The sequence below is a fragment of the Triticum aestivum genome, chromosome 7B (assembly GCF_018294505.1).
Source record: "Triticum aestivum cultivar Chinese Spring chromosome 7B, IWGSC CS RefSeq v2.1, whole genome shotgun sequence".
Taxonomy (NCBI): domain Eukaryota; kingdom Viridiplantae; phylum Streptophyta; class Magnoliopsida; order Poales; family Poaceae; genus Triticum; species Triticum aestivum.
The window spans coordinates 383,671,631-383,688,137 of NC_057813.1; the positions used below are offsets into that span (position 1 = coordinate 383,671,631).

Genomic DNA, 16,507 nt, shown 5'->3' on the forward strand with positions numbered 1-16,507 from the left:
TAGACCGTACACTAATCATACACGCAAATGTGTACGATCAAGATCAGGGACTCACGGGAAGATATCACAACACAACTCTAGACACAAATCAAAATAATACAAGCTTTATATTACAAGCCAGGGCCCTCGAGGGCTTGAATACATAGCTCGATACACAAGAGTCAGCGGAAGCAACAATATCTGAGTACAGACATAAGTTAAACAAGGGTGCCTTAAGAAGGCTAGCACAAAAGCAACACAATCGAAGAGGCAAGGCCTCCTGCCTGGGACCTCCTAACTACTCCTGGTCTTCGGCGGCCTCCATGTAGTAGTATCCGTCGGCGGTGGCATCTGGCTCCAAGGATCCACCATCTGGTTGCATCAACCGGAAAGAAGAAAGAAGGGGGAAAAGGGGTAGCAAAGCAACTGTGAGTACTCATCCAAAGTACTCGCAAGCATCAGATCTATACTAAGTATGCATTTGTATCAAATGGAAGGGTTGTATCTGTGGACTGAACTGCAGAATGCTAGAATAGAGGGGGAAAGCCTAGCCTATCAAAGACTAGCATCTTCATGCAGCTCCGAGCATCTTGCAGCATGTAGAAGAGTAAAGAATAGCAGTTTATAATTAACAAGCATGTTGTACATTAATGCCCAGAGATCCTTCCTCGACTCCCTGCGAGAAAGCAATCCCGGAGACACATATCTCAAGTATCCATTTGTAGTTGTATAAGATCAGGATATAAGTCTGAACATCCGTTACCATGGACACGGCTATTAATAGATAATCTTCCCTGCAGGGGTGCACCACATTTTCCAACACGTTTGATCACTCTGGCCGGACACACCTTTCTAGGGTCAATGCCCGGCCTCGGAAGATCAACACGTCGCAGCCCTACCTAGGCTCAGCAGAGAGGTCCCCGTCGGTCTACCTCCTAAGCACTCCGGGGTCTGGGCCCATCGCCCGTTGCACTCCGGGTCATTGTGCGATGAGCCGGGACGAGCACCACCTCATACTGGATGGCACTGGCCCTACAAGCCCACAAAGCTGAACTGGACGTCTGACAAAGCTTCGGCTGATATTGCGACGTCGAGGCCCATAACTATTCTCACGTGGTGGTTGGTGCGTAAAGGCCAAAGGCCAACTCAGAACAAATACCCAAACCATAGTGTATTATTAGCTTGCGGAGATGAGCAGAGACTCACGATCGAAAGTGACCCCGTCGCCCCGTCTCGTGGACTTACGACAAGGGCCTAGAATGCCCGGCCGTGCCACGTAACCATCTTGTGGGTGCTCTCCGGGCCCGCCCGACTTTCACCAAGGTCTCAAGTAAAGTCATTGTAACCGTGTGTCCAAACATCAAGGGGAAAACCCGAGGAATCACCCCCGGAGGATTCCACTCGATGTAATCATCAAGGTGAACGTAAGAGGGACCGTCCTCGAGGTTCACACTTGAGGTGTTGAATGACAGAGCCGTATCGGGAATGGTGAAAGAGGAAATCACCCTCGATGACCACAACCGAATAGCTACACTACAGAATTATCATCAAGAGTGCGTTATGAGGGATCACCCTCGGCACTCGATAGTAGCTCTGCAGAGTCGAGCAACAAAAGGGGCGTGATGTGATGTGTGGTATCGGGCTCTGGTCATCGATCACGTCGATCGAGGTGTCGATGATGAAGCAGGGGCAACAAGGACAAAGTGGGGGTCACTGATGGATCACTAACCAACCTATACTAAGCAGTTTAGGATAAGCAGGTAGGTAACAATAAGCAGGTACAAAAGCAGGCTATGCATCAGAATAAGAGCAAACAATAACAGTAGCAAAATCTAATGCAAGCATGAGAGTATAGAATGGGCGATATCGGGATGATCAAAGGGAGGGCTTGCCTGGTTGCTCAGACAAGAAGGAGGGTCGTCGTCGACGTAGTCAATCACAGGGGCATCAGCAGCGGTCTCAGGGTCTATCGGAGACAAGAGGGGGGAGAAACAGTAAATACATAGCAAGCAAGAGCATAACAGGACAACAAGCAGAGCTAGGCGTGTTCTAACGCGGTGCTACACGTTACCGGCGAAGGGGGATAACATTCGGGAATGTTTCCCCAGATTTAGCATTTTCGGATAGATGAAACGGAGGGGAAAAGTTGCATGTTCAGGTAGTTAGGGGCATGTGGCAGACGAACGGATCGCGTATTCGGATTCGTCTCGTTGTTCTGAGCAACTTTCATGTAGAAAACTTTTTCATCCGAGCTACGGTTTATTTTATAATATTTTTCAAAGTTTTTAACATTTTCTGAAATTATTATTAATTCGAAAATGGGGTTATTGCATCAGCATGATGTCATCATGACGTCAGCGGTCAACACTGACCGTTGACTGGTCAAACAGGGCAGTGAGGCCCCTCTGTCATAGACACAGATTAATTAAACATTTTTAATTAGATAACCTAGCTAATTAGGGTCATTAATAGAGTTAATTAAGTTAATCAATTAATTAATTAATTATATTAATATTATTTATTAAATATATTTTTTTAACTCTTTTTAAAAAAAAACAGGGCACTAGGGCCCATAGGCCAGTGGCACAAGGCCAGCGGGGCGGGTTAACGGGCAGGCGCCCGTGCCCGTGGGGCGCGATGCCTAGGCGAGGCTGTGGCCTCGATGAGGCCAGCGGGGGCGTCGACGCGGCGCGGTCAGGGGCGTCGGCGCGGCGTGGGCAGGGGGCGTGGCCGGCGGCCAGGGCCGGCCGGAGCAGGCACGGCGGCGAGGGTGTGGCGAGGCGCGGGCTCGCGCGCGCGTGGCGCGTAGGCGCGGCGAGCACGACGACAGGGAGACATGGGCGGACAAGGGGGCTCACCCTCCGTTTGCAGAGGAGAGGGCGGCGAGGCGCGATGGCGTCCGGTGAGGGAGAGGCGGGGACGATGCAGTCCGGCGGTGAGGCGGGGACGATGCAGTCCGGCGGTGAGGCGGGGACGATGCAGTCCGGCGGTGAGGCGGCGTCAACGCAGTCGGCGAGCGACGGGCGCAGCGTCAGCAGGCGTCGGCCGACGAGGGGGAAGCGACGGGGGCGCGATGGAGGAGCTGCGAGGCGTCCGGCAAGGGGGGGGGGTCTCCGGGCGGCGAATGGCGGGTCGGGCGCGGCGTTGGGGCTCCCAGATTGGGAGGGGTAGGAGGCGAGAAGGACGGCGGTGGTGTGGCGCCGGGGTGGGCGCCGGCGGCGGGGCACGAGGGACCGGGCCTCCGAGCATGGGCAGGTGCCCAGATCGAGCGGGGGATGGGCGGGGCGCTGCCCCGATCCAGATCGGGGAGGAAGGGGAGAGAGGCGTGGGGGGAAGCGAGTGGGGGAGTGGGGATCGGTTAGGGTTTCGGGTGCCAAGGGGGGCCATATAGGCCAGGGAGTTGCGGGGGTGGGCCGGCCTGGTTGGTCCAATGCCAGCTGGGCCGAGGCCCACGGGGAGAGAGGGCCTCTCTCCTTTTTCTTTCTTTATTAACAGAAGTTGTCTAGAAATAATTAGGGCTGCCAAAATAGTTTTGATAAATGTGGAACTAGGCCATATAAATACTTTGTGAATTATGAAACTGCCACAAAATGTTTCAAGGTATTTGGAAGTGACTAGGTATTTTTAGAAATTAAATAAGGCAAGATAAATGTTGCTGGACCACAAAATAAAATCCCAGGGGCATTTTGGAAACTCAAAAGAGGTTGGTTCCAACATGAAAAATATCCAAGGATTATTTGCCACACTTTGAACATTTTAGTTTTCATGTTTGACAAACTTGGATTTTTGACTTTAATTTGAATTGAATTTGAATTATGCTTCGGATCAAATGAGGATTAGTAACAGTAAGAATGATGACCTAGCATCATTACCAGGAGATTACTGTAGCTCGATTATCCGGGCGTTACAAGTACTCTCTTGATCTTCTGCGCCGTGCTAGTATGCTCAAGTGCAAGACATCGCCTACGCCCATGTCCTCCACTGACAAACTTTCAACTGCTGATGGTACTCTTCTGTCTCCTGAGGATGCTACTGAGTACAGGAGTATTGTTGGTCGCCTACAGTATCTGACGATCACACGTCCTGATCTCTCCTTTGCGGTTAACAGGGTGTGCCAGTATCTTCATGCACCTACTAATGTGCACTGGTTTGCTGTGAAGCGCATATTGCGCTATGTGCGTCTCACTGTCTCATTTGGTCTTCATCTGCGCCCCAGTTCCTATGGAGTTCTTTCTGCATTCTCAGATGCTGATTGGGTTGGGTGTCCAGATGACAGACGATCTACGGGGGAACATGCAGTGTTCTTGGGGCCTAATCTGATCGTCTGGAGTGCACGCAAGCAAGCCACTGTTTCCCGCAGCAGAACAGAGGCTGAGTACAAGTCAGTTGCCAATGTGACTGCTGAACTTATATGGATTGAGTCCCTACTTCGAGAGTTAGGATTTGCTCAGCCACATCCGTCGGTCCTCTGGTGTGACAACATCGGTGCTACGTTTCTGTCATCAAACCCGCCGTTCCATGCACGGACTAAACACATTGAGATTGACTATCATTTTGTGAGGGAACGTGTCGCACAGAAGCTACTACAAGTCAGGTTTATCTCTTCAAAAGATCAACTTGCAGACATCTTCACCAAGCCTCTACCTTCTCCCATGTTTGAGGTCTGTAGGCGCAGTCTCAACCTCCTAGATGCTTCAGGAGTGAGTTGAGATGAAGGAAGGGTGTTAGATTTCGTATTGTAGCCTAATTGTGTAATCCATACCATATTGGTATAGGACTTGTATGACACCATTATATATATATATATATATATATATATATATATATATATATTATATATACGGTCACGCTATTGTGAGCGAGAGCGCAGAATTGCTTAGCCTACGCTCCGGTCTTTTTTTTTTTGAGATGTACGCTCCGGTCTTAATTAGGTGGGATGGTCGCGCATGCAGAAGTAAGCCGTTGAGGGTAAAAGGGTTTGAAGGAAATAGTAACGGGATTTAATTTGATTACCTTCGGTTCTCACGTGGTCCACCACGTCCTGCAGGCCTCTCCACCGCTACTTATTTGGTTTTTTAGTAACCGCTACTAATTAGTTGAGGGTAAAAGTGTGTGAAGAGAATAGTAATAAGATTTAATTTGGATACCATCTATACTAGCATGGTCCACGAAGTCCGGCTTCCAAGATTACTAATCGTTGGCAGTAATATAGAGATATAAGAGATGGTAATGCGCCAAAATACTTTACCAAGCAATAAACTACGATCCCTCGGCTATTAAACCTAGTAAGACCATGTTGATATGTAGTAATGAGTTACTACATGTGCCTTGCTATATGTAAAAAGGATGGGGTGGATGGTAATGAAATTAGATTTCGAGGGTGGTAATGAAATTGTTGGCAGTAAAATGGATGGATTGAATGGTAATGAAAGACATATTTTACCAACCAATTAGTTAGAGATGATCCAGTCCTGCCTCGTAAACCTGGTACAACCATACTGATCTGAAGTAACGAATTACTACATCTGCTCTTTTCATTGGGAAATACAGTACAATTGAAGCGTAGGAAAATAAGTAAAAATGGGATGCTCTTGATCCCACAAGCCACATGCAGTAACGGCAAGCATAGAAAAAATGAAAAAGGAACGGCTCTTGATCACACAGGTATGCAGTAACGCGTTACTACTGATTTTCCAGGAAGGAGCACGGACCAGGCGAAGTGCGTGGACCTGGTCGTAAGCCGTTACTTTTGATTTTTTAGCGCGTGGTTCGGGCTAATTAGTGCGAACTGTCCGGTTGGGTCGATCGGCCGGAGCGTACGCTAAGACATAATACGCTCGGGCTTAGTTTAGCACACCTATATATATATATATGTGTGTGTGTGTGTGTGTGTGTGTGATAGGCCACCCCACCATAGAGGGTTGAGCCAGTTCCCCTAAAACTTACGTTTTACACTGAAGATGCAAAGGACCTCAAGCGAAGGAAAACATTACTGCAATGTTGAATTGATGCAGTCCATAGTACCGGAATTTCGGCTCAATAAATATTAGTTTAACATGCAAAATATTAGATCAGTTGAGAGGTACAACCGCTGAGTTTCAGTTTCACATCTCAAATGAAAAGTCAAAGCTCCTTTTGCACCTATGCTGTCTCCGTTTTATTGTTTGATTTCTCCATTGAATAATCCATTTTGACAGTAACTCAAGACTAAATAATGGAAAGGTAAACACTTGCTAGCTGAAATTTCTAAATTCAAGAACAGAACGTTCCAATTGCACCATGTTCGGGAGAAAAGTATGATCTTGAGACCGTCCAAGAGACCACCACCCTCCACAAATAATAAAGGTCACGTCAAATGGAAATACACACATTCCCTAGAATATTACACCGTTGCCTCTCTGAAAATGACACCGCCCGGAAATGTATACGTGAGTACAAGTGGCAGAAGCTTCAAGTTGCACCCATTCAGCTTTAAAAGTCAAGGGTCTATCTGGCTATGAAGTGGAAATAGGCTTTAAAAAAACGCCCTCCATGAATTCCAAGAAAGCAACAGGTTGTTCTGAGCCACAAAGGACTGAATAATGCTCCATCATTATCAGCCTCCCTGGTTGGCCGGTTAGGTTAGGTATAGGTGTATTTGTACCTAATTCTTCCAGCTCAACAGCTATATTAGTACAGATCATATCAGCAAAGGAACAAGAACAATTATATCGGTACAGGTCAGGTGGACAAATATAAAGAGAAGAACCAGATGCTGAGCCCACAACGTTTCATGCCCTCGAAGACCTGTCAGTTAGACAACTCAAAAGTGCTCAATAGTACGACATGAAAGATATCATTATTAGCAAGGGCACTGTATCTACTATTTTGTTGGGGAAAACATACATTAGAGAAAGATTCCCCGGATGATTGGCACTGAGCTGACAAAAAGTATGGCCACAATATTAGCTGCCTAAACATGTTGATCCAGGAAATGGTGTAACATGAGCAGAGAACTTCCATTAAGCACCTTGAAGAGTGATTTTTCAGATAAAATTACATTTGGTATTGATTGGAACCAGCACTGACTGAAACAGCGGTAGGAAATGGAACACAATCACACATCTAAATCTAGAACACCACGTACAAGATTTATCCCAGAGGATATTATTATCAAGCACTGACTGGCTATCTACATGTAGGGCCCAGGAAGAAGCTAAATCTTAATTACACAAAGCCTCATTTTTGTTCGCGAGAGCTAAAACCCATGGACAGGAACCGGTGTTTTGCAGAGTTTTCGATACCGAGTTTATACCGAATCAACCTCTTCAACCTGCTGACGAGCAAGATATCTCTCTCTTCGTTCCTTCTGAAATAGGATAAATGGAGAATGTGATCACATGACTGGACTATTGTCATTAAAAACACTCGAGCACTGATCTTACCCATTCATCAATCACAAGCCCTTCACCAACGATAGGGGGGCTAGTGTCTTCTGGAGGCTTCTTGCGTGCCTCAAGAGCTGCTTCAGCTTCAGCGAGCTGACGCTTGAGTCTGTCCAGTTGCTTCAAGGAAGAAATTGCCACAAATGTGTAAGGTGAATTTGCTGCTCCCCAGAACTGTATTGTACTCGGAGCGAAAGCAAGAGAAAAGAAGGGGCTCTGATGTCACTTACTGCGCTAGGACGCTCAGCATCCAAGAAAATAACCCGCAGAATTTGCTCAACTGCAACCTGATCTTTCTGCTCATCGAACTGTGACATATGAGAATATAGGTAAAACTTAGAGAAAAAAAAGAAACTACAACAATAAGACTTTAGGCGATTGGACGGTCTCAAGGGGCAAAAGGACATACCAATTCTGGAACATACTCCACAGGCCCTTTAACTTTCAGGCTAACAATCTTGAACTTGACCTTGCACTTCTGATCTAAAGGCTTCTCGTTGTTCTCAGGATGCTCCACAAACTTGAACACTGGCATTGAATGGCTGAACAATGAGAAAGGAGGGGAAGAAAAACAAAGAAATGCACATCAAAGGTGGAAATCAGCTTTGCATTACCTGTAGCTATGATGGTTTCTCCTGGAGCAAGTATGCCGCCGGGAGGCCTCATGAAGCAGCTCTTTGGTGCTGTTGTTTGGAACTAAAAAACAGATAGGACATGCGTTCCATTAGTACTACACCTTATTATTGTTACGTCAAACCAACCTAGTACTACAAGGAAAATTTGTAAAACCACTAGCATTCAAGGTCAAGTTATGGGATTTAATTCATTGAAGGAAGGACTTAATTAATTTATCCCCTAATTTAATGAATAGATTAGTGGAGGGAGAGAAGTGTTGTTACCTTGAACGCCACATGGGACTTGCTGACGTTCTTGATCCTCACCGCGCTACGGACTTGCTTGCCAGGCTCATCTGCACGGTTAAAAGGTATTAGGTACTTAATTCATGCAAATTGGAGCCTTTATTTTTCAAACATGGCCATCTATTAATCGATTATTAAGCTGCCAAATATCTTTGCCAAATCAGAAATTTCGCATAATGAAGCAGGGCAACTCCAAAGATTCACGAGCCAAGAACAATCAAATAAAGAACCCAATTCAATACAATCCAATCCAAACGTAGCAGGAGAGATGGTTGAAAGCGAGCAGTCTTGGGCGGACTAACAGCTCGGCAGGAAAGTAGAAGCCGCCGCCAAGAAGCAGAGGAGGGAGAAGAACAGTAAGAAGGTTTGATGACGCATACGTACATGGGAAGTAGAGCTTTGATGGCGGGTCGAGCCGCAGCCGCCGCCTGGTAGGCAGCAGCGACCGTATCGCCGCGGCACCAGACGACCCGCCCGACCCCTCCGCGCCTCCTCCTTCCGCCAGAGGCGGCGGTGGGCCGGACGCGGTCCCCCACAGAGGCATGTGTCAGCTCCCGCCGCGTCGTCGCCCCGCTCTTGCTGCTGGTCGTGCCCCTCCGCCGCGGCGCGGAGCCCCCTGCAGCACCAGCACCAGCAGAGGATCGTCGCTCGTCGTGGGAAGCCGTCGAGCGTGTGATGGTGCGGGGCGCCTTGGTTGGAATGGTTGGGCGGGCGAGTGGAGGTCGAGGAAGAAGAATATTATTGGGGCGGGGTGGACGAGAGGAGAGCTGCAGTCAAGTGCGTTCTGAGAGGGGTGTTCTTATGGTGGATAGACGGCGGTGGGGTCACCTGTGCAGGTTCTGCTACTAGTGCACTTTAACCCTCCTTCCCTTCCACCCTGATTGGTGATGATTGTCAATGGTGACTGGCTGGCTGGCTATTAACATTAGCGATTTTTAAGTGGGTGCCATGGTAGTTAAAAGAGAAAAATGGACCGCCAGTCACTTAACTTGTGTCGTGTGCTCACTTTAGTCACCGCACCCAAGAATACATCCATTACGGCCACTAAATGCGACAAGATGATTATACGGTCATTGTTGAGCGTGTTGAGCTTGTACGCGCCGTTGTTGACCATGTGTTCACCATTCACCGCGCCAGCTGGCAGGAAGCGTCCGCCTGCGTGTTGTTTTTCACAAAACCCCCTGGTGTCATTGTAAATGGATCAAATCCCCTTGCATGTCCGTCTTCGATCACACCGAAGCAGGGTGCGGCGCATGGGAGAGGAAGGTGATCGCCGTTGCCACCGGCTCATCGCCGGCGGAGAGGCGTCAAGGGGGTCGAGATGCGTGGTTCGTCAACCCCTGTTCGTCTGGGGGTGCATAGGCGTGACGGCAATGGCCCCTATTCGTCGCCCTGACAGTGCGCCGCCCCAAACTACAATAAGCCCCAATCTTTTTCGTCAAGCCTTGGATTCTTGGGTTGTTAATCTGCAATATTTCGTTTCAGCATCAATTATCTTGGGTTAGTTTGATAGGGTTGCCCCATTGGAGTAGAGATTTCGCTAGGGTTTCCGGCATGATTTGGGGGTTTCAGAGTAGGTTTTTAGCTATACAAAGGAGGTACCTTGTAGTTGATTCTGATGCATTTGTACATGTTTTAGTCGACAATATTTCGTTTGGGATCATCCATTTTGAGGTAGTTAGATAGGGTTGCCCGCATTGGAGTGTTGATTTCACTAAGGTTTTATACGTGATTTGGGAGTTTCGGAGTAGGGTTTTAGCTTTGTAAAGGAAGTGCCTTGTAGTTGATTCCGATGCATATGTACATGTTTTATTCTTCAAAGGTGCATGGAGAAAAAAAATATTTAGTTCAACCATGGTGGATATTTCCATGGACGTGGTAGCAACCATTCTATGTCAGTGCTCATGTTGTGTGGTATGATGAACTAGATGCTGTGACATGGTCTCCAATTATGGTTGAACACTTAGTTGAGGAGATTGGGTGGGAGATGGCAGGCGGATTAAAGGTGTATTATTTGATTCCTATTTTGTTAATCAAGCAGAACGGGTTGAGAGAAATCAGAGGTGATGAAGACACTGATCAGATGCTGGCATTTCTGTCTCTTGGTCACAACTCATTCAGTCTTTTATATGGACCATTATGATATCTTGGATGCTAACCTTACGAAGGATGATGTGGTGATTTTCCCAATAACCCACCTGCCTCCGGTGTTCCTTCCTACAAAGACTAGGAACAATGAGCCAGAAAGTAGTGAAGCAGCACATGTACAACCAGAGAATGCTAGATATGAAAATGAAGATGCAGAACATGTAGATGAACGTGTAAATGAAGATGCAGAGCATGTATATCATCCTATTCCTATATAGGTGATTTACCTAGAGAGTCCAACGGTGATGTTAGTAATTATATGCTTGCAAAGAGGAACTGCTTTGTTGGCAATCATGAAGGTGCAATAATGGTAGAGCCAGAGACCATTGTCATACAACCATCACAACCAGAGAAAATTCACAACAATGTTAGTAAGCAAGAAGCAGTGAGCAGCAGAACAAGAAGACATCAATTCTTCGTATGAAATGGGAGTAGAAGACGCAACTGTTGACAATGATTCAGATGGTTCGGACTTTGATCCTGGTGCCACAGTAGACAGTGACTATGCCATTAGTGATGGTGATGATGATCTATATGCAGACAATGTGGATACGGATGAACATGAGGGCGGAAAGGACAAAGGGAGCAGGGAGTTCAAGCTACTAAAAAGGGAAAGGGTACAGACAAAGGAAAGGAGAAAGTTGGAGATGAAGGAAAAGAGGAGCAATAATATGAACTATATGAGTCCGAAGGTGACGATTTGTCGCCAGCAAATTCAGATGATGAAGAAGTGTACATGAAGTTCAAGGCTTTTAGGGTAGAGGACCTACATTGTCCTAAGTTCCATGCTGACCAAGTTTTCCAAACAGTTGAATTGCCGAGGAAAGCCATCAAAGAATAATATTGCAAGAATAGAGTTAATGTCAAGTTGCCTATGAATGATAGGAAAAGATTAAAGTCCAAATGTGATGATGATTGTACTTGGTACATGCGGGCCTCATATGATAGCAGAACCAAGTGCTCCATGATCAAGAAGCATGTCAATGAACACACATGTGCAAAGAAGTGAAGGATCATGGCTTTCAATGCTACATTCATTGCATAGAAGTACTTGGAGAGCTTTAGAGCTGCTCAGGATATGAACTTGAGAAACTTCGCAAGGGTTGTGCAGAAGGAGTGGCATATGACACCAACAAGGACCAAGTTGCAGAGGGCTGGGAGGCTGGCTATGAAGATCACCCATGGTGATGAGGAAGGGCAATACAAAATGATTTGGGACTATGGCAATTAGCTAAGGAGTAGCCAAGCTTGCTCCTTCTTTGTAGCACTTGACGAAGAAGCAAGGTTCACCAAATCCTACATGTGCTTAGATGCTTGCAAAAGAGGGTTCCTTCAGGGATGCATGCCTATAATCTTTATTGATGGCTGCCATATTAAGAAAAGGTATAGAGGACAGTTTCTGAGTGATGTGAGTATAGATCCAAATGACTGTATTTTCCCAATTGCAATAGTTGTTGTTGAAGTGGAGGACAAGCCCAACTGTGTTGCTTCCTTGAGGGAGTAAAAAATTATCTGGGCATTATCAACACTGCACCATGGTCAATTATATCTAACAAACAAAAGGCATAAACTGAAAATTGTGGAATTCAATACAGGGTTGTTGTGATAGGTTATGTTATGAGCTTATGATTGCATTGGTGTACCTTTGCACGGACTAATCAATGTGTGGATGAGCTATTTCTAGAATCAGAACATAGGTTCCGTGTGAGATACATGTGATAGAATTTTTAGCAGCTTCACAAAGGTAATGCATTGAAGAATCACTTGTGGAAGATTGCAAGAAGCAACACATCAACTAAGTATGAGCAACACATGAATGAGATGAAGGAGCTAGGTATTGATGCATACAAATGGTTGCATGAACTGGAACCACATACATGGGTGAGAGATTTTCAAAGTGATCTACCTAAGTGTGATATACTACTGAACAACAACTGTGAGGTCTTCAACAAGAGCAAAACCCTAACTATGATATCCTACATACATCTTACTTAGGTGTACTAACTGTATTATGATATTTGTTTCCACAAATACATTCTAGAGGCAAGAGAGCTTCCTATGCTATCAATGATTAAAAGTATCAAAGGTCAGTGGATGACAAGGCACTACAACAAACAAATAGAAGTTGAATAAATGACAGGACACGTCTGCCCCAAGATCAAGAAAAAGGTAGAGAAGATGATTGAATGGGCAAGTACATGCTATGTGAATGGGGCAGGAGATGGAATATGTCTCGTGATGGAGACAGAGCAAGAGATTACATTGTAGTTGCAAGATATGGGAGAAGAGTGGGATCCCATGTGTGCATGCTATAGCATGTGCAAGACATGAAAGAGTTGATCCTCTATAGTTGGTACATCAACACTAATATATGGAGATGTTCAATAAGGCCTACAATAACACAAAACGGAGCAATTAAAATGAGATTTAAGGGGTAGAGCAGTCCGACGGCTGTTCGGGTGTCAGCTTTGGGATTTTCCCGATCGACCCCTACTAGATATATCCATGCAAATACAAAACATAGTGGGAGAATATGAATGGCTCCCCTTCAGCCGCCAATGTACCAGAAACATGTTGGAAGGCCATGCACAAATAGAAGGAAAGCTCCAGGAGAAGTAGTTTGCAGCAATGGAGGCAAGAAGTTGTGTAGACATGGTATGATCATGCACTACAACTACTGTGGTGAGCCAGATCGTAGTAGGAAAGGCTGCCTTGATGGTCGTACCCTAGGAGCTACCTTGTCCTTATCAGTACACATCCTCATTTTCTGGGATTGGCACCCCGGATAGTACAACCCTTATTGAAATTAAATTTATTGACATCATGCTCTATACTGATTTATTGAAAATCCACAACGAACTCTTCATTTCACATCATTGCTTCAGGACTCGATCACCAATGAATGAATCACACTCTCTTAAGAGAGACAATGAATTGTTCAATTGAATTACATGCTTAAAGACTTGATCATAAGCCCAACCATGAACTTTTTTGAGTTTCACCAAAGAACTACATTTTAGTCATTTCTTATTTTTCACATGAACATCATCTTCATCATATTTGGTTTACTCATTGAACTAAACCTTAATGCCTCAACTTCTCTTCACTTACCTTTTCTTGATAATAATATATTCATCCATTGATCTCATTGATCTTCCATCTTGCATCAACAATATATGAAATATTTCTTCATATATAATTTCATGAAATCATTGGTCCATAAGAATTACCATCCATAATCAATACTCAATACATATTTCTTATCTTCATGGCTTTCATCCTTGAATCCATCCAATATTTTTCAAGCATTACCTATAAATTCATTCATATACATCTCAATGGAAACATTAGTCCATAGGGATTGTCATTAATTACCAAAACCACATTGGCTCTACATGCATTTTCAAAGACGTTGTATCAGGTTGATGAACTACACTTTCTTGGTTGAATTCAACCTTCAAGATTGAAAATCCATGATCCAATATTTGTTTGTTGGACCGAACAACATGAAGGAAATATGCCCTAGAGACAATAATAAAGTTGTTATTTTATATTTCCTTATTCATGATAAATGTTTATTATTCATGCTAGAATTGTATTAACCGGAAACTTGATACATGTGTGAATACATAGACAAAACTATGTGTCCCTAGTATGCCTCTACTAGACTAGCTCGTTGATCAAAGATGGTTAAGTTTCCTAGCCATGGACATGAGTTGTCATTTGACAAACGGGATCACATCATTAGTGGAGTGATGTGATGGACAAGACCCATCTGTTAGCTTAGCATAATTATCGTTCAGTTTTATTGCTACAGCTTTCTTCGTGTCAAATATATATTCCTTCGACTACGAGATTATGCAACTCCCGGACACCGGAGGAATGCCTTGTGTGCTATCAAACATCACAACTTAACTGGGTGATTAAAGATGCTCTACAGGTATCTCCGAAGGTGTTTATTGGGTTGGCATAGATCAAGATTAGGATTTTTCACTCAGAGTATCGGAGAGGTATCTCTGGGCCCTCTCGGTAATGCACATCATATGAAGCCTTGCAAGCAATGTGAATAATGAGTTAGTTATGGTATGATGCACTACGGAATGAGTTAAGAGACTTGTCGGTAACGAGATTGAACTAGGTATGAGGATACCGATGATCGAATCTCGGGAAAGTAGCATACCGATGACAAAGGGAATAACGTATATTGACATTGCGGTTCGACCGATAAAGATCTTCGTAGAATATGTGGGAACCAATATGAGCATCCAGGTTCCGCTATTGGTTATTGACCGGAGAGGTGTCTCAGTCATGTCTACATATTTCTCGAACCCGTAGGGTCCGCACGCTTAAGGTTCGATGACGATATGTATTATATGAGTTATGTGTTTTGGTGACCGAAGATTGTTCGGAGTCCCGAATGAGATCACAGACATGATGAGGAGTCTCGAAATGGTCGAGAGGTAAAGATTGATATATTGGACGATAGTATTCGGACACCGAAATGGTTTCGGAAAGGTTCGGGTATTTTTCGGAGTACCAGGAGGTTACCGACCCCCCCCCCCCCCGGGGAATTGTTGGGCCTACATGGGCCATAGGGGAGAGGGGAGGCAACGCACAAGGGGTGGCCGCGCCCCCCTCCCATGGGGAGTCCGAATTGGACAAGGGGAGGGGGAGCACCCCCTTTCCTTCTCCTCTTCCCTCTCCCTTCCCCTTTTCCCCCTCCATGAGAAGAAAAAAAGAGGGGGGGGGGGGCGAATCCTACTAGCACTGGGAGTCCTAGTAGGACTCCCCCTCCTTGGCGCGCCCCTTGTGGCCGACCTCCTCCCCTCCTCCTTCATATATGTGGGCAGGGGTGCACCCCAAAACACATCAATTGTCTTAGCCATGTGCGGTGCCCCCCTCCACTGTTTACTCCTTCGATCATATTGTCATAGTGCTTAGGCGAAGTCCTGCGTGGATCACATCACCAACACCGTCACCACGTCGTCGTGCTGACAGAACTCATCGAATCCTTTGTACCTCTACTGGATCAAGAGTTCGAGGGATGTCATTGAGCTGAACATGTGCAGAACTCGGAGGTGCCGTACGTTCGGTACTTGATCGGTTGATTCGAGAAGACGTTCGACTACATCAACCGCGTTAAGTAAACGCTTCTGCTTTCGATCTACGAGGGTACGTGTACACACTTTCCCCCTCTCGTTTCTATGCATCTCCTGGATAGATCTTCCATGAGCGTAGGAATTTTTTTGGAATTGCATGCTACGTTTCCCAATAGAGGCATCTGAGTCAGGTCTATGCGTAGATGATATGCACGAGTAGAACACAAAGAGTTGTGGGCAGTGATCATCATACTGCTTACCATCAATGTCTTATTTTGATTCGGCGGTATTGTTGGATGAAGCGGCCCGGACCAACCTTACATGACCGCATTCATGAGACTGGTTCCACCGACAGACATGCAACTAGTTTTCCATAAAGGTGGCTGGCGGGTGTCTGTTTCTCCAACTTTAGTTGAATCGAATTTGAGTACGGTCGGTCCTTGTGAAGGTTAAAACAGTAAACCTGGTAAATCACCGTTGTGGTTTTTGTGCCGTAGGTATCTACGGTTCATGCTAGCAGCTCGTAGCAGCCACGTAAAACTTGCAACAAACAAAGTAGAGGACGTCTAACTTGTTTTTGCAGGGCATGTTGTGATGTGATATGGTCAAGACATGATGTGATATAAAGATTGTTGTATGATACGATCATGTTTTGTAAAAGTTATCGGCAACTGGCAGGAGCCACATGTTGTCGCTTTATTGTATGAAATACAAGGGCTATGTAATTGCTTTACTTTATCACTAAGCGGTAGCGATAGTCGTAGAAGCAATGGTTGGCGAGACAACCACGACGCTACGATGGAGATCAAGGTGTCAAGCCGGTGATGATGGAGATCATGACGCTGCTTCGATGATGGAGATCAAAAGCACAAGATGATGATGGCCATATCATGTCACATATTTTGATTGCATGTGATGTTTATCTTTTATGCATCTT

General features: G+C 45.5%; 1 protein-coding gene across 2 annotated transcripts; it reads right to left on the reverse strand.

The window, feature by feature from the left end:
• Nucleotides 1-6,953: 6,953 nt before the first annotated feature.
• Nucleotides 6,954-9,102, reverse strand: LOC123160453 (vesicle-associated protein 4-1). Of its 2 annotated transcripts, none has more exons than XM_044578270.1 (7): nucleotides 8,708-9,102; nucleotides 8,303-8,373; nucleotides 8,018-8,099; nucleotides 7,813-7,931; nucleotides 7,634-7,699; nucleotides 7,404-7,523; nucleotides 6,954-7,327 (listed from the first exon to the last, which is right to left on the reverse strand). In XM_044578270.1, exons 1-7 carry the CDS (start codon nucleotides 8,865-8,867, stop codon nucleotides 7,268-7,270), a joined length of 678 nt encoding a protein of 225 aa, XP_044434205.1. In that variant the 5' UTR covers nucleotides 8,868-9,102; the 3' UTR covers nucleotides 6,954-7,267. The 2 variants fall into 2 exon arrangements, with proteins under 2 accessions (XP_044434205.1, XP_044434204.1); XM_044578269.1 differs by having other exon boundaries at nucleotides 7,634-7,711; nucleotides 8,708-9,099.
• Nucleotides 9,103-16,507: the final 7,405 nt, after the last annotated feature.